Source organism: Schistocerca gregaria, chromosome X (assembly GCF_023897955.1).
Source record: "Schistocerca gregaria isolate iqSchGreg1 chromosome X, iqSchGreg1.2, whole genome shotgun sequence".
Lineage (NCBI taxonomy): Eukaryota > Metazoa > Arthropoda > Insecta > Orthoptera > Acrididae > Schistocerca > Schistocerca gregaria.
The window spans coordinates 505,287,344-505,306,482 of record NC_064931.1 but is presented as its reverse complement, the minus strand read 5'-3'; the positions used below and the strand labels follow the sequence as shown (position 1 = coordinate 505,306,482).

Below are 19,139 nucleotides of genomic sequence, written 5' to 3'. Positions count from 1 at the left end.
ATCTGCAGCAAACTTGGTGTATGACATGGATCTTTCACTGGTGGCCCGGCCTGTCATGGAGTTGGTTACACATTTGACTGGACTGGAGCAGGAAGTGCTGGGAGTGTGTATTGGACAGATCTTACTCCTTGATCTGCCACAGGGATGTGATCTCTGTGCCAAGGGACTGAAAAAGGGGGGGGGGGGGGGGGGTGTCGGCACGGGGATGGACTAGGATGTTGTGTAGGTTGGGTTGGTGACAGAATACCACATTAAGAGGGGGAGGAAGGATCTTGGGTAGGATGTCCCTCATTGCAGGGTGTGATGAGAGATCCTGATGAAGAATATGGTTCAGTTGTTCCAGCAGTCCAGGCTAATATGGGGTGCCAAGGGGGGTGCTGTTGTGGCTTATACTTCGGAGTGGTGGGACAGTTGGGGGTTGTCATGTGATGTAGCATGGGGAATCTGCTCACAGACTATCCCCATCAGTGGCACACTCATCCGTAACATCACCATTGTTGTCATGCATTGAAGGTATTGATTGGATGTTGCCATGTGATGTGTGTGTGGTTTTCTTTAGCTTCTGCAACAGTGTCCTGACCAGTTTTGTGTATCATGGGGATCAGTATCATCTCATATTAATTTATTTGGAATATATCTCTGTTGCCATTGACACCAGTTCTCTGAGTTTAAACCTCACATCACGGTTACGTAGTCAGATTTGCAGTGGTAGAAACTATGTCTTATGAAAGCACCAAGCAAATTTGTATCTGCTTTTAAATAGGTGTATTTTGAATTTAAAAAGTCCTTCCTTCATTTTAGTTATTACTTTTTAGCATTTATTTAACTTGCCCCAAATTTTATGTTGTTCGCTCTTTGTTCTATCTGTTTCTACATTAGAATGAGGTGTATCTACAGACAATCCAATCCTTCTATGTGCTTCATTATCCCTAGGTCAACTACATGTTCCTCTAAAGTAGCAAGTGCAGTGCCTGGTGAGTGTAGCGTAGATGCTGCTGCCGCTGTAAGTTGACATGCCGCAGCTGCAATCTAAAAGAGCTATTGTCGACTGGTTGTGGGGTTATTACAGGATTATTAAAGGAGAAGCCATCTGTAGTCATATTTGGACTCTTAGACTAGTTAATTTCATCTCCTTCATGATTGTAGTTGGATTTAATAATTGTTGATTGGCTACCCAAACTTCTTCAAAGTTAGTGATTTGCAGTACTAGCAATTGATTTATACACTACAGCATAATTCTGGTTGTTGACCTTCATTACTATTGACAACATATATCAACTCGCACAAATCTGTGTTGTCAAAATTCGCCATATCTCTGTAAAATTTCAAAATTTCTGTTTACTACTACTGTTGTTCTTTGCAAATTTTACGAGGGTTGGAACTTTAATAGTTGCGACTATTTATTTACAGCTCGTACAAAATAGATACGTGTTTCAGTGTTTTACTGACCAAAGTAGTCACCAGCATTCTGTACAACCTGTTTCCAGTGATGTGCAAGACATAGGATTCTCTTAGCAGTGCCACTTATGTTGACAATTACAGTGGCACAGTCTATTGCCCGACGAATTTGTAGCAGTTCTGAAGTGTATGCCGTGAAGTGTTTCCTTCAGTTTAGAAACAGAGGTAAACCTATTGAGGGCTCAAGTCAGGGAAGTGCAGTAGGTGGTGTAGCACTTAGCAGCCCCATCAGTCAAACAAATCAGTAACAGCTTCCACTGTACATGCTTGAGCATTGTCCTGCAAAATAACAGTCAGTCTGTTTCTAAACTGGGTGTAGGTTGTGTTCCAAAAATTAACAGCATAGATACAGAAGTGAGAGAGTCGCTGAAATGATATGGGATTTGGGGTGGACATCATTAAAACAAAGGCGTTACGAATTAGTATTGTGGAGACTGGTTGTGTGATGTAATGGATAGGTCATTGGTTCAAATCTTGTCAGGTGCTTTCAATTTTTTTTTTAATTTTTAAGTCTTTATTGAAATGATTTTGATCATTGTTTGTATTCAGTTAACAGTTTTAAAATGTATTTCTTTTTATTTCTGTTCCTTTGTCACATCATTCCAATCATCATAACAACTTCTTCATTTGCTCTCATTTTTCTTCCTATCGTTCTTTTTCCATTTGAATTCTTTGTTCATTTAATTTTAATTGATTTTATGTATTAATTTCAATTTAATTTCTTTCATTTTATCATCCATTTTTTTGTCCATGTTATTACTTTCATTATTCTTGTGTACTTATAATCCCTTCTTTTGTTTAAATCTTGATCTGTGTTATTTTGCCCATAGTGTAGCAGGAATGTAGGGTATGTTTTAAATGTTTGTTTGATGATCACCATCCAAAAATTTCACAGTTAAGTAACATAACATACATAGGCCTATTTGATACCATTGCCCAGTCAGTATAGATAGATTATTTCATCTTTTATTTTTTAACCAATGGATTGGCATTGTCAGGTATTAAAATAGATGAACATAATTAAATTCACATTTACAAAAATTCCATATGGAAGAACAATGTATAGAAAAAATGAGAACAAATCAAAAAGTTCATATTGCGATTAAAATGATGTGACAAAGAAATAGAAATAAAAAAATACATTTAAACCAGTTAATTGATGAAAAATAAGAGCAAAGTCATTTCAAAAAGTTTTAAAATTGATAATAATAATAATAATAATAATAATAATAATAATAATAATAATAATAATAATAATAATTTGAAGCACCTGACGAGAATCGAATCCACGACTTTTCACATATGAAGTCCTTACTCTACCCATTACACTACACAAGTCTACACATTGCTCGTTTTTTAACTCTGCTGAGGGTCACGCAAAATCATGAAATTCATTTTCATCAGTTACTCACAAGTGATTGCCCACAAGGGCGAATGGCTGCAGGGTGTGATACCTAGGATCTGAATCTACATCACTGTATAGATGGTTTCAAAAAGCTGATCCCTCTGGGGACCTCTCCTTGTTAGCTCAGTTGTAAACTAAATGCAACTGCCTTCGCCCACCAAAGATAGTACAGCCCTCTATCGTATATATCGCAGCTTCTGGTGATGCTACTGTCTACAGTAAAATCTTTGAACATTAAATTTAAGACCTAGCAAATCCTAAAAACTAATAATGCACCTGTACGGTAGTGTTAAAATGTGTATAGGATGACCTACAGGAAACATTAAAAGTACACACTGTTAAGTATAATAAATTGGCGGCAAGTTGTTAACAAGGACATCATTAAGGTGAGCTCAGAATCCCTCTTGGACACTTTTGTCTTTTCATGTATCACATTGTCATATTCCTCTTTAAAAGTGCAGAAAATCTCTCTTTCATATAACTTGGACACCAATAACCATTTTTCTTTAAAGTTCAGTACATTCCAGCTGCCTGTGATGCTACCCAATGAATGCTGCTCATTCTAGAGTTGCTTGGCCACTGCCGATGAGCCATCCTCTATATTCTTGTTATTCCCATTTGTCCCACATACATCTTATTACAATCCTGACACTTTATTTCATAAATTCCTACTGTCCCCATCCATTGTTAAGTACTGTGATAAACTACATATGTACACATGATGTGTAAACGGTATACTTATTTAAAGATTCACGGAAGAAATAAATGGATTCGCAAGTAACCTTAAGAATATGCAAAAGGATATGGTATTTACAGTAGAGCATAAGCAATAGGGATTTTTAAATAATCTCAATTTGGAGATCGAGAATAAAAACAATAAGCATGGCATAGGAATATTCAGCAAACCCACATTCACAGGTTCAGTAATACAGACCTCATGCCTCTCCCATAAACAAAAATAGCAGTCTTAAAAAATGAAGTGCACAGGGCTAATTCCATCCCAGTAAGCCCTAAGAATTGTGATGAAGAAATTAAAACACTTAAGCAAATAGTGGTAGAAAATGGATTTGATGCAGGTGTAATATAGGATTGATGCAGTGGTAGGGCACAGAAATGAGCAAAACAAGAAAAATTTCTAGAAATATAGTGATGCAATATTGCAGAATTATATTGTGTAAATTGGCAGGGTTATGGGGACAGTAGGAATTTATGAAATAAAGTATCATGATTTCAAAGTAACATAGGTGCATTGTTGATTTTTAGGGCTTGCTAGGACTTGACATTCAGTGTTCAAAGATTTTACTGTAGATGGTAGCACCATGGAGGCTGTGGTATATATGTACAGAATTGTACTGTCTTTGGCAGGTGAAGGCTGTTGCCTTTAATCTACAACTGAGCTTAGTGAGAATATTACACACCAACATTATATGTTAAAGGAGGATTTGTTTTTTTTGACAGTGGATGTTTGCTGTTGGCTTTTTACTTTTACTTTTGGCTTTAACTTTAAGGTCTGTTGTGCTGCAGGATAATATAGCTGTCTACGTGGTTGTCAGTTTGTTTTATAGCACTTGATAATGGGATGGCATAGTCCTGAAACATGTTGTGGTAAATATATCACACATTCGACAACTGATGTGTAACATTCCCAGTACTGATTCATGAAGCAGTTGTATGACAACAAATATTGTGTAATAGGTTCTTCTTGTTTGTTTTAGAAGCATGCAATACTGCTTTGAGGTATAGTATCCTGAGACATTCCCATGAACTTCAGGATGTTTCATACTATTTGTGTTCTTCACATTTCTAGTAAATGTTCATAAGTTGAGACAGCCTTGTTCTATTTTATTATTTTGACAGATGGGGTAGTGTCAGACAAAAATCTATTAGATTTTGCTTACTCTGTTACAACTCTAATAATCCAAGGATTAAAGCTGATGGAACAGGAAGAAGTGCGTTAAATGAGGGTACATTGATGTTGGAGATCAAATTGGTGGTGGTGGTGGTGGTGGTGGTGGTGGTGGTGGTCTAGGTCCAGATCCAAAATACCAGGACAGGCTGAAGATATATTCAGCCTGTCATATAGGTGGGATAGTAGTAGTGACATTTTTTCTAGAGCATCTCAGAATTGCTGTTACAGGAAAACATTAGATGCAAATTATTATATGAATGACTGTCAGTTAAAAGTGTAGGAATTGCTGACACCACTGACATACAAGATGAAATACTACAGTTAATTTTACATGCATAGTTTCTCATGAGAGAGTTTTATGCACTGATGCTATATTTGTTGATCATGGACCAAAAGCATATTGAACACTAATTTCCCAGCAATTTTTGTTCAATCGTAAGTCTACAAATGATTTTATGCCCAAGTTGCAATGAATGTAACAGTGTTTACATTTTGCCCATGAAATGAAATCAGTAAAAGAACGTACTGTAAGGAAGTGACTCTACACGAAGGTAGTGAAATTGTTCATATTGATTATTTCATACAGATTAAAGTTATAAATGCCTTATGGGCCAAATGCATGAGGAAAAGGTATGAGAGGATGCCCAGGTTACAAAATAACAATCAGAATCTTTCATCAGTGGCTTTGGCAGTGGCAAAAGATGGATTTGAAGTTTTGGATTAATTAATGTGCATCTTGTTAGAAAGATTTGACTCTGTTTGCTGTTGCCTTATCTAATAAAATCTTCGGATGGAAAAGTTTTGACTCCAATGTAGAGATTATAACAGCCATGTATGGGTATTTTGCTGGCCTTAGAGAGTTGTATTTCGTGGCTTGAATCTATTCCAAGAATTTTTTTCTATCTCATGTAGGTCATGTGCAACAATTATGGTGAATACAACATGCTAACTCTACCTTAGGTTTCAGATACCGGTGCATTTGTAATAGTGTGGTTCTTGGGTAGACTTGAGTAATACTTGGCTGCTTATCTTTAAAGTATATTGTTATCAATGAAAATCTGGTATCATCATATGGAACTGAAATGAAACAAATTTCCTACTCTAATGAGGGTAGCAATTTTGATGTTAACTGAACTCTTCATGTTGATTGTTCTTATGGCTTGGATATTGTAATAATTAGAGATGAAACTGTCACATCACTTTAAAATAAACTTTACGTAAATTGACGTATTTGTTCATGTAAGTCTGCATTTGATACAGTGAACCTTTTAACTGACTTCAGGTGTTCAGATACCACAAATAAAGGGTGTGCCATCAAACATAATGGTCACAAAAGCTCCAGGTCCTGGAGGAAAGCAAACAATTGTTATTACGAAACCAGGTTTGTCACCTGCTGGACCGACAGCAGTTGGTGTCCGACCTGCAACTGGACAACAGTTTATTGTTGTTACGACATCACCTGGGATCCGCACCGTGCAGTCAGTTACATCATCGCAAGCGGGAAATGCTACAGCTGGTATGTTAGTTTTTTGTTTTGGTTTGCTATTCTGCTATTTTTCTAACATTTCTGACCAAGACTACAGTATGTACTCCCGAGGTACAGTTGTACAAAAAACTCAACAGCTGTGCTATATAATACAGTTTGTGTTTTTTTAGTTTCAAGTACCGATAATCATGTTCACTTCTCCAAAATTATATATTTTCACTGTGAAGAAATAACTGCAGCCAGAAAATTTAAATGTGTGTGTGGAAAGCTTCTGTTAAGAGTGTTTATTTTCAGTTAAATTCTTCCTTTGTGAAAGTTATCAAAATCTAATAAAATGTTTTGAAACTGTGGCAAATTCTGCTGTCAACATGATTACAGTTTATACAGTGAGTACAGTGTCGTTACAGTTGTCTATAGTTCGATTCAAATAACTTGTGACTTCTGGCTATTCTGCACAGAGTGAGTTGACGGAAGCTTTGTTGCCAACATGAGCTGAGCATGCCATGCCTACTTTTGGTATGTGTTTGTTAACTGGCTGCTAGTGAAGCATTGTTAATCAATCAAGAAATGATAGTATTGAGCAGGGTACTCATGTAATTGAGTATTTTATAAATACTCCAGTCTGTGGTGTAAGCAGTGAGACTAAGGGGAGAATCCTCACTGTTCTCTTCCTCGGACCTGTAACTTGAGGTAACAAAAATTACCAGTTCTTCAATATGTTCCTCTAGAAATCCTTGGGGGGGGGGGGGGGGGGTGTCCATGTTCTTTTAACCTCTTTCTTGGTATCTTTTAACCCCTTTCTTGGTATTGCCCACAACTCTAGGTGAGTCCTGTGGGATAATATTCACAATAATTTCTTTAGCCATTTCCAGCTCACTCAAAGTAAACTCTGTGGCATGTAACTTCTCGCCCAATAATTTCAATAGGATTGAAAGGATTGTTGTATGGAGGAAGTCTGATTATGCTATGTCCTTCTGCCATGCCCAGTTTGTAAACCTGGCAGAAGATGATTTTTAATTTGTACAGCTTTAAAAGTTCCATTCATTCCATCTTATTCATGCCATACTTAATCATCCCCTCGGGGAATATTTCTCTGTACCCAAAGAAAAATATCTGCGGTCACCCACAGCATTTATGAAGGTTCATCTAACAAAAAGGAGTTATATGGCATTGTCCATTACTACACTTCACAATTAGAGCTGAGAAACATGGAAACAATTGATGCCACCAGCATGTGCTATTGTTTACTTATGTGGTGGCAGAAAAAGTGCAGTATACCTACCAACTTCTTGTTTCCTGGGAGGGGAAGCACACTGTTCATACCTGGGCAACTGCATCGTGTCCACTCCACAAGGCCCAACTGTAAAAAGTTGTGAGTTGTTTAGCTACACAGTATTTGTTATCATATCTCCCTTCCTTGTTATCATATGGAGGAATAATTGTAGAATTCATATTGTAACAGTAAAAAAGAAAATCTCTATCTCTCTGCTCCCCAGCATAAAGTCATGGCATAAAGTCCACAGTTCCAGTGCTACATGTTCTAGTGGTGCGCAACTAATAACGTCAGTGCATGATGCATTCTACACATAGAACATACATTGTGGCATTGCCAGTGCACTGTGTGTCTGTCCCATGTCATACCCTCCAACTATTGCCTACCCTGGTAACTGGCAATACTGCGGTAAGTTCCACATTTGATCACTGTTTTTGCTTCTGACTGTCAATAGATAAATTTTTAAGCTATAGTCTGACAGTTGGTTGGGCTTGATCGGCTTGTCTAGAGCCAAAACTCTTATCTTCACTTACCTTACCCCCTATAACTGGTAAATCAGTTGAAAGGTTGAAGGAAGAACATACCATACAACCTCCAGCAGGATCATGTCTACTAGAGCACTATGTTAAAGCCATCCTTTAGGCTGACGACAGCTTTGCCTTTACCTTAATGAACCCTGGAGTGACTAAATACCTTCACCATATATAAACTAACATGAAAATGGTACTAATTGTTCTAAGCACACCATGAGGTAAAAGTTAGTCAGGCACAGCAGAATGATGCCATCGGCTGGAGTGTTATGTGATGCACTGCCTTAGTCACTGTACATTGTGGAAAAGTGTTCAGGTTCCCATTTGGAACCTACCATAGGCTATTATCTCATGCAGCCACATATCGAAGGAAATTATTTTTTTGAATGAATTTGTCTGGGAAAGTGTATGGATGTGTGTTAAGTTTAGTGATATAGGTAGTGTAGTTGACATTGAGACTGACAGTGTGAAATAACCTGTGCTGAGGGTAATGAAAACAAACTTGTTATGTCAGTGAAATGACCAGGAACATGAACAAACAATGTGTTAAAATAAGTGTTTTTAGGTGACCATACATGTTTTAAATCCATTTATTTACTGTAACAACTGGTCACCTAAATTAATGCCATTAGCTTAAGCACCTTGAGAGGTGTGTTTGTATTTTCATTGATAATTTAGAGTTATGCAACAGTAGACAGTGGTGAATGAAAATTTGATATTGATTGAATAATTTCTTCGTGTCTTGTTTCAGGGGTCATATCACCTAATGTAAATTCACTCACAGCACCTAATGCAGGAGCCATGAAGATGATTGTCGTTTCATCAGCTTCTGTGCCTGGAGGAAATGTTGGCAAGCCAATAACCATAACAGTCCCAGGTGGTCAAGGAGGCAGACCAAAGACTGTTACTATTGCAGCAAGACCTAGTGGTCAGGCAGTGATAGGCTCTGTTCCTGCTACAGGGCAGATTATAAGCTCAGTTCAGCCCTCACAAACTCGCATTGTGTCTACACAGGTAATTTCTGGCCACAGAATTGATTTTGCATAGTTTTTTATTTCTCTCTTATTGCTGGTACTGAATAATTTATCATAATGTTGAGGTTAATGTGAATTATCATACCCTGTCCAGAATTTAGTTTGCAGTTCTAACCCTTTCGCTGCTGTATACATGTCCTGCTACGCTGTTCCCCAGGTGCTGAGGACACGTGTGCACATGCTTGGGTTTTCATACAGTGCTATGGTTGTCTGTATGCACCCGGAGCCACCGACCTCTCACTGTTGTGGATGAGTTACTTTCGTATCCCATGAATAAAAAAGTTTTGAGTAGTTATATACTACATATTGCGTGCTATCATTTGTTGTTTATGAAATGTGGTGACTGTTATGACCACGTGCTTCTCAATTTACAAGGATGTGAATAGGCGCAATGCAACATGTCCGACCATCCATCGGATAGAAAACCCAATAACTCTGTAACAAAATGAGATAACATTTTGCTCTCACTTTTAAATAAAATTTTGACATCTTGTCTACATCTCAGTCACTGCAATGTATGAGCTAAAATCAACCATATGGGAAGTTTATGCAATGTATCTTTACGTCTTCAAATTCTGTAAAATTTGGCATGCAGTGTTTTACTTGATTTACTGCAGCGCAGTTAGTATGACAAATAACACAAAGAAATTCAGTTCTTTATTGAGTTAAGATATCAGACTGATATATATATAGTTTTCTTAAGACTGGATGACAAATGACAAGTATTTCTTATTGGGTGGAATGTCTTCCCTCAGCACAGGCACCAGCATTTGATGAGCGTACAGCGTTAACAAAAGCTGTCGTCAGCACAGAATGTAGATAGCACATCTGTAGGAGCGAAAGGGTTAATGAGCTGTGTTAAATGTCTAAACCTTAAATAATTCCTAAATTCATATTGGGCAGTGGATATGCAAGCAGATCACACCAAGTAGGACTGGAATATGGCTTCTAGAATACTGAAATATTTTCCCTCAGTTTCTTTGCTTGTTGAACACAGGTCCACATGCAGGCTGACTTTACACTGCAATGAAGAGTCATATAAAAGTCAATTTATTGTTCAGAAAATTAACATTTAAAAAAGAGACATAGTTACAGACAGAAAGTAATGTTCCGAAAAGCATAGGGGGAAAGCAAAATAAGAGGGGCTGTTTCATTTTAATGCAGGCTTTTTTAGCGAATTTTGATGAAATCTTCTTGCGTTATCAGCCAAATCAAGGTGTCATTCTGTACCAGTGTTTTGACAAGTTTCCAACTCTTCATCATGACTAGCAGGAAACTTCTCAAAATGTTACCATAGAATGACGACATGGCCCAGTTGCTAATGTGAGAAAACTTCATCAAGAGGGAGAAGTTGTTGCTGGTTAATATGTGACAACTATCATGACAATAAAGACCTAGAGGTACCTAATTTCATACAAATGTTCAATTCTTCTTCTTCTTCTTCTTCTTCTAGTGCAGCTGCCTAGAGTATCCAGTGATGGGCATTCACTATCCTGATAGTGACCTTCATCAAATCACTAACAAAGTCGTGTCAGTTTTGTATGTGGGACTGAGGAACAGATAAGATATACCATAGCAGCAACCAACCTACTAACCCTTCTCTCCAGATATGTTCATAATTCAGTTTGTAATTGTATTCCTGCTTCATTCAATTTTTCCCTGTAGCTGATTTGAATTTTATTCTTAGAAATTAACATTTGAAGTTCTATTAACCTCAGTTTTTAAGTTACAGAAAGAAAATTTGTTTCACTGTGCCATACACTAGAAAGAATCAATTTTTTGCCGACTTCAAATATTGCTTAAAATTATGTACTACCTAATACACTTCAGTGTTGCCAACATTTGCCTGTTGCCCTCTTTAATAGTAACGTGAAAGAAGGCTAATGTAATGAGTCGCAGCATTAATGACGTCTGCCATTTATATGCATGTGTTAAGTGGATGTAATATGGAATTCCGGAGTATATTCTTCGCTTGAATGTGGCAGCTATTCTTGACAAAATGAGCTTTGAAGAACTGAAAACATCGCTTTTATTCTCTGGACTGTTGCCTTAGCAGATGACCTCTTTTTAGCCTTGAATTTCTCCCAAATTTGACAGTAGTTTTTACTTCCAGGACTTGGATATTTCTCGAGGTAACTGAGTCCTGGTGAAATTTAAAGAACATAGTTCAAAGTAGACATGCAGGAAGAGCTGTGGTCCGTTAAACACTGGTGTTAGTACTCAGTAACGATAAAAAAAAAATGCTTGATACAGTGTAGTATGTGTCGCCTGTATTGGTAAAAATAGTAATTTTTGTATGAAAGTAAATTTGATGATAATAATTTTTGTTGTACAGTGTGTCCATCATATTGTTCTTCCCATGGACACAAAAATGACGTAAACAAGCACAGCAGAATATAAAAATCCTTCCGTTGTTCAGTTGCGGAAAGCATCATTCAAACCACACACAACACAATGTTGTTTAGAGGTTTCTACTTAAAATTAACTTTTCAATGTGTAATGTTCAATCAGTTGTAACAAACCATATTTGTCTGAAATGGTTGTTTTACTGGTTGTCATTGAGCTTCCTGCCTAACTCCTCTCTTTACATTTGTTCCCCACTTGTAGTGGCATACTCGTAGAAGTGGACACTAGTTTGGCTAACCATTTCCAGTCCATTTGCAACTACAGAAAAACGTAAAATACAAACTGTGGAGTAAAGTCAGCACAACCAGCACAAGGGTGGCGACTTGTCAGGAAAATCTGGAATTCCCAGATATTGAATTTGCTGGTAAGATCAGGGAAATCCCAGGGTATTCTTGAATACTCAGGAGTTCCAAGAGAGGATGGTATGGGTGAACTTACTTTTTTTTTCCAGAAATAAATGTACTGTCATAATGTTATGAGTCGCTCAGAAACTCTGCCTTGAAAAATAACAGTTGTGTATTCAGGAAAGGAAATATCAAGAAGAGCACTGAATTGTTGCAGTGTTTGTTGATCGCAGCTACCTGTCACACTCACTGCACTCTGGGAATCTTCATTACTGTTTGTTGGTTCTCGGATTTGAGGTGAATGTCCCATTATATGACATTACATTATTGCTAGTGCAATGAAGTTTAATGTAAGTGTGATAGTTTATCACTTAGTTGTGAATTCAGCATTTGCACAAAAGTGAAAGTGGGTTTGCAGTTTCATAGAAAAATACAGTTACATATCCAATTGGATTACGTATTTCTTCATGCACACATCTGTTTTCTTCCACTTGTTTTAAGACTATTATATTGAAACTGAGGTAGAGGAACCCATGTTGCAGTAGCGGAGAAGTCGTGTCATGTCACTAAGTTTTGATATAACTGCTTATGCATGCTCTCAACTGCAGTCACACCATCTATCTTCACTTAAGCGTCGGTTCCCATTGATGATGTTTTGAATATTTATTTATATCATGGTGGGTAGTTTAAGAACTAGTGACACAACTATTTATTTAGTTGATGAAATTAGGCACCAGATCAGTGGACATAAATTACCATCTAAACGACAGGTTTTGTCTGTCTTGTTTTATAACATACTCAAAATGAAATTGACTATCAGTGGAACTGCTAATTTAGTCATGTGTGGAAGTGTAATATTTTGGGAGAAGGCTAGGATTTCTAAAAGAGCTCTACCTCGTTGTACAACAAAACTTGTAGACCTACATTCAGAGTAATACAGTCTGGAAAGAAGTACTGATAGAAAGACAGTAAATGAGAGAGAGTAAGTTTTTCGCAAATCTAAGTAATCTCTTTTATGTTACCCATGCTAATGATTTGAACATGATAAAAGTAGAAGAGGATAAATTCTTTTTTATTACAACAAAGAGTGTCCGGCTGTAGAGGTTATCTTGGAGGTCTTGACTGGAAGTTGGTGGCAGAAAAGGAGAAGGTGTGGATTAGAGTTATGAAAGATAGGTCAAGGAAGATGAAGTTTGATAACAAGTCACAGTTTTTGGAAACTGCTACTGACTGGTCTGAAAAACCACTTTTAAGTGTGATTGTGATGGTGGTACCATTTTTGCAGAATGCTCCACAATTTCAGCTTCAGTTTTTAGTAGTGATGAGAGCATAGATGAAAATAAGGTAAATTCGAAAAAGAAAAACAAATGTGCAAGAAGGTGTTTAATGACAGCAAAACTAGCCACCGTTTTACACAGGTATCAGTTACGTCAAATAAATGCTTCTTTCATCCTTGAGGTTACAGCTGAGGCCTTTGGACATAATGTCGATGAAATAGCATTTAATCTTAGTTTGATTTAATGATACCAAGCAATTCAGAAATAAACAGGCAGAACATATTAAACATATGTTTAAAGACAAGAATGGAACTTTTGTAACTGTTCTTTAGGATGATAAGATGGCACCAGTGTTAAATGTCAGATTCAAGAACTAAATGACAACCAGTCATCATAACCTAGGGAAATCAAGACAATTAATTGGTGTGCCTGCATTACCGAATTCTTGTAGGAAAGAACAATTACAGGCAGTTGGGAATGCCATAAAGGTTTGGGGACTAGACGAAAAGTTTCAAATTCTTTGTTGTGGCGCCACTGCGTCCAACATATTTCATTTCAGAGGAGCTGTTATGTTGCTGGAACAGTTAACAGGAAGAGGGCTGCTGTTTTTCCCTTGTGATAATCATGTGCACAAGCTAGTGTTATGGAGTGTGTTCGGAAATGAGTTACCACGTAGTATCAGACCCGATGTAACATTTTTCAAGGAACTTGGAGATAAGTGGAGTGGCATGAAAAAATAAATTATGAAGATGGACATGAACATTTATTTTACGTGAGGGTTTCAATGATATCAAAATCATGTTTGTGGGGTCAAGTGTGGACTCAAATCCTCATGTAAGTCTGCCTGGAGGTTTGCATCGTGCATGATGGATGGTCAAAGGAATTTATTGATTGAAGATGTTACTCTTTCATTCTCAGCTATCCCTCAGTGTTGGTGAACTGGATGTGCCCTGAAAAACATGTAATATAAGCAAAATAGTGGTCTCGAAGTCCATCATCAATTGGCACAACAATGGCTTGCACTTTTTAAAGAACTAAAAGTATACGAAAAAGTAAACACAGGGGTCTATTCGAGTGCTGTAAAGAATTTTGTCAGTACTTACATTATGTAAATAAGGAGATTATTACTGTTTGATTACAACGTTAACAATGACATTAAAACATGTATGGTTAGACATCTGCAGTGGGAAGCTTCTGGGACTGAAAGGAAGTTCACTGTTCTGTCCAGTGCAGTTACAAAAACTTTTTGTTAAGTATGATGTTTGACCTAACATGATTTAAATTTAGCACATTTTGCGATGTGTGCAGGATCACCAGAGACAGTACCCTGATTGTGGGAAAAAATGGGGGGGGGGGGGGGGGCTGTATGCTCAAATCACTTAACATTGTTATATAACCATATAAGGACCACCTTAAAATCCATATTCAATCGTGTATGTTTTGTAGATCAGCATTGAATATTCAGGCTTTTGGTCTGTTTTTACTAATTCAGTATAAATTAGTACTTTGCTGACTCACGCAGTGTCATGCTTAAAGTTAACAAGAGACATAGTATGAAGCGCATCCACTTTCAAATTTGGTGAATCGTTGCTATCAACATCCATTGATATTACATTGTAGTGACAGTAGTTCGAATTATGATCCTGCAAGGGTTTCTCATACTCTTGATTATTGTACAATGACGAGACATGACATGATACCAAATGGTGACAGACAGAAGCAGTAAAGGAATTTCCATGGGTTGGCAGGAGCTTATAATTTACAACAGTTAATAAAACCTTAAATCGTAGCCAAATTTTTTTTTTAAACACAAGCAAGAACCTGGTCCATTGCAGAATATGACTCTCGCAAGAGACTAAGGGATTGATGATCCCTGTGACCATGTGTCATATCTGCTTTCCCAGAAACACAGAAGCAGCTGCTTTTTGAGAGGGAGGTGGAGATTGTTTTCCCACACTTATTCTTTCAGACAGTGAAATTTCTCATTTGTGTAAACTCACAGCCAACTGCAAATTTTATAGTTTCCACACTATAGCGATCAGAAAACGGAACTAGTCAATGTGTTTTGATGTTGCCAAAAGTCTTCCAGTGAAGTGCAAATAAACTTATTTTTTGTTCTACTTCTTCTCCAAGTACATTGTCAGTTCTATCTGTAGTGTTGTCAAGCACAGGTCGCACAGCTATAAATGCCCACAAAAGGGCTATATGGTAGTCTGATCAGTTCTTAATTCGATATCAACGTTTTGCAGGTTTCGTAATCATCAAATTGTGTGGAAAAAGAAAGATAATCTTGAGAAACACCGAAAGTTAGAGGGAAAATGCTCCTGCTTTTCAACAGAAATAGTCATTTATTGAAAGTTTAAATAGAGCCAAAAGTAGAAAACTAGCAAAAACCATTTTGGAAATAAAAGGTAGTGGAAGTTCTTAAAAAAGCAAACATTCCATGAAAAAGCTCTTATTATACAAAATAAATTTTATTTTTCTCTCCAATCAGTTTTAAAGTCCTAAGGCTTCAAACTTCGGCATGAAAAACCTTATAAATTTGTATTGCTAATAATTTTAAAAACTGGCAATTTAGCCAGAAATAGATGCTTTGTTTTCTGGTTCCTATTAATGAATGACGTGATAACTGTGTAGCCATAAAAGCTTGTAAAGTAAAAGTTACTTTAACCTACAACAAAAATCAGGTTTGGGGAAATTTGGAATTTCAGTCTGGGAAAACATGGGAGACTCCGGAAGATCTGATGACAGTCACCACCCTGTATCAGAAACTGATTGACTTGAATCCTACATAATTTGGTTTTGCACAAGAGTGCATGTATTGTAAAGAGAAGCGCTGACAGTAGCATTTTGCTTCTTAATAAAATATGATGTACTAGTACATCATGAACATATTGCAATGTCGTGTTTCTTGTATTTGTATAACTTTTCCTTTAATTTGTGGAAAGGTATATTTCTGTTGCTTATGATGTTAAAACAAGTGTTGAAATAATCATGTTATTTTTTTTTAGCCTGCACTAACACTGGGTGCAAAACCAGTGACAATGCAGCTAACTACAGCAGATGGAGGACAGAAGATGTTGACATTACTGCCCAACAGTGGAACTACAATGCCACTTGTAGCAGGAGCTGAGAATATGAGTTTAGGTAGCAGTTCAGCAGAGCTTGTGGCGGCCCTAGGTCAGACAGTCAGTACATCTGCTGCTGCTACCCGCCAGCTACAGCCCACCTCGACAATAGGTTAGAAGTAGAAGTAATATCAGCAGCAGAATGTTAATAGCCAGAAATAACTGAATTTAGATGTATGTGCTTGCTTTGGCTTTATCGTGAATAGTACATATGAAAGTGTGCATTATCATTGTTTCTGTGGAGTGAACTGTGTATTGTGATGATATATTATTTGTTCTTTGCATGATTGTTTAATTAACTGCATATGTTAAAATTCATGAATAGTCTTGAAAGGGAACAAGTAGAGAGAGAGAGGGGGGGGGGGGTGGTAAGAAGTTGAAAACTTACTGTCCATTTTCAGATGTGAAAAGAAACACAAAGCTGGTTATTTATTTTTTCTAACACATTGATCTCGAGAGATACATTTTGTGTAGATTGTAGGCTCAGTACACTGTCTTCCATCACTTTAGATGCCAGCAATAGTGTTATGCTATAGTGAATGCAGTACGTTATAAAATATAAATACTTCAACTTTTCAGTTCTGTACACTTTTGAGCAATTGAATTACACATGCCTAGTAGGTTGTGGGTCCACTTTTTGTTATAACAACTGTTGCATCAAAGAATGGTTGAAACTAGGTCGAAGGGATGTCTGTGCCACTCAATAGGATTGAACTATGTTGTTTTGGGGACTACAAAAGTATCTTTTTGTTCATGGAGATTTCTTCAAACCATTTTGATGGAATTTGGGATTAATGGCATGGTGCATTTTACATCTACATGTACCACTACATACATAATCTGCAAGCCACCATACAGTGTATGACCCTTTTTTTTTTTTTTTTTTTTTTTTTTTTTTTTTTTTTTTTTTTTTTTTTAGGTATAAGTTTCCTTTGGTCAAACAGTTTTATGCTCATTATCGAACAGTAGGTTGCTGTACAGTTACTGAATCTTTCAGGCATCAGCAAGTATGCAAGGTGAAACTTTCTGACATGTTAATACAGTGTTGAAAGCTGTGTTTTGTAGTTGAACTATTGTCTTTCATGGCCTGCGCTTTTGACAACTACACATCCAGTGACTAACTATTTTGTTCACTGTGGTATTAGGTGCACTTTATCTCCAACATATTAACTTAAGGAAGATAAATGGGTAGAAAAGTGAAGTTGTTGGGGAATACTTTTGATCTATTATATATCTCCTTTATAGGTCACAAGAATTAGATAAGAGAAATTTGAGCATGTACAAAGGCTTAATTTTTCCTGTCACTCCATTCGTGAAATCAGTAATTGATAGATTAGATTAGATTAGATTAATACTTGTTCCATAGATCATGAATACGACACTTCGTAATGATGTGGAGTGTGTCAGGTTAATAAAAGATGTCTGTACAAGATATTACATTACACAAAATATTGCATGACACTAATGTTTAGGTTAGTTTTTTTTTCCCCTCCCTTAATTTATATCTAAAAATTCAGCCAATGAGTAGAAAGAGTTGTCACCTAGAAATTCTTTTAATTTATTTTTAAATGTTGGTTGACTATCTGTCATGCTTTTGATGCTGTTTGGTAGGTGGCCAAAGACTTTTGTGGCAGCATAATTTACCCCTTTCTGTGCCAAAGTCATATATAACCCTGCATAGTGAAGATCATCCTTTCTCCTGGTGTTATAGCTATGCACACTGCTTTTACTTCTGAACTGGGTTGGATTATTAACAACAAATTTCATAAGTGAATGTATATACTGTGAGGATCCCTAGATCCTTAAATAGATGTCTGCAGGATGACCGTGGGTGGGCTCCAGCAATTATTCTGATTACACGTTTTTGAGCAAAGAATACTTTTCTTCTCAACGATGAATTACCCCATAATATGATGCCATATGAAAGCAGTGAATGAAAGTAGGCATAGTAAGCTAATTTACTAAGATTGTTATCACCAAAATTTGCAATAACCCTAATATCATACGTAGCTGAACTCAGACGTTTCAGGAGACCATCAATGTGTTGCGTCCAGTTTAACCTCTCATCAATGGACACACCTAAAAATTTTGAAAATTCTACCTTAGCTACAGACTTCTGTTCAAAGTCTATATTTATTACTGGAGTTGTGCCATTTACTGTACGGAACTGTATACACTGTGTTTTATCAAAATTGAAAGTGTGTCCGTTTGCTGAGAACCAATTAATAATTTTGTGAAAAACATTATTTACAATTACATCAGTTAGTTCTTGGTTTTTGGATGTTATTACTATACTTGTATCATCAGCAAAAAGAACTAACTTTGCATCTTCATTAATATGGAATGGTAAGTCATTACTGTATATCAAGAACAGTAAAGGACCTAAGACCAAACCCTGTGGGACTCTTGTCATGCACTGTAAGGCAGTTTGTCTAACTTGTAGATGTGAATATATGTCTAATTTGATTGCTCAGAAGTGTACACGCTGTTTGTTTGTAAAAGGGAGTTCAAGTGGTTCCAATAAAGATCATTTCAGAACCAGTAGCTTCATGTTAATACAATGTAACTGTATTAACTCACTGATATAAATCAGACTAGGTAAGATTTGATAATAAGTCACTTTGATAAGCAGAAATTCTGTGGAGGGGCCTGTGGAAAGCAGCTTACGGCCAACAATCTCTTTCTCCGATCAAGCTATAGAAAAAGGAAAAAACTTTTGGTAACAGTGTAACACAAAGGGAAGAAAAGAAAAGTGATGACTTTGCAATTCTGTAATATTGAAAATCAGTTAAAATATAATATTGGCAAATGTAACGTACCACATAATCCGGGTAGTCTGAAAAACATTACTAATGTTAATATGAGGAAAGTTTTTTTGTCACATGTGAG

At 36.8% G+C, this 19,139-nt stretch overlaps 1 protein-coding gene across 2 annotated transcripts in view; it reads left to right on the top strand.

Moving 5' to 3' along the window:
• Window positions 1-19,139, top strand: part of LOC126297580 (host cell factor 2) — a 234,210-nt gene that overhangs the window by 129,656 nt on the left and 85,415 nt on the right. For both annotated transcript variants that reach the window (XM_049988548.1, XM_049988547.1), the window contains exons 10-12: window positions 6,055-6,288; window positions 8,813-9,075; window positions 16,134-16,362. In XM_049988548.1, the coding sequence (XP_049844505.1) occupies window positions 6,055-6,288; window positions 8,813-9,075; window positions 16,134-16,362 (726 nt within the window). The remainder of the gene's footprint in view (window positions 1-6,054; window positions 6,289-8,812; window positions 9,076-16,133; window positions 16,363-19,139) is intronic.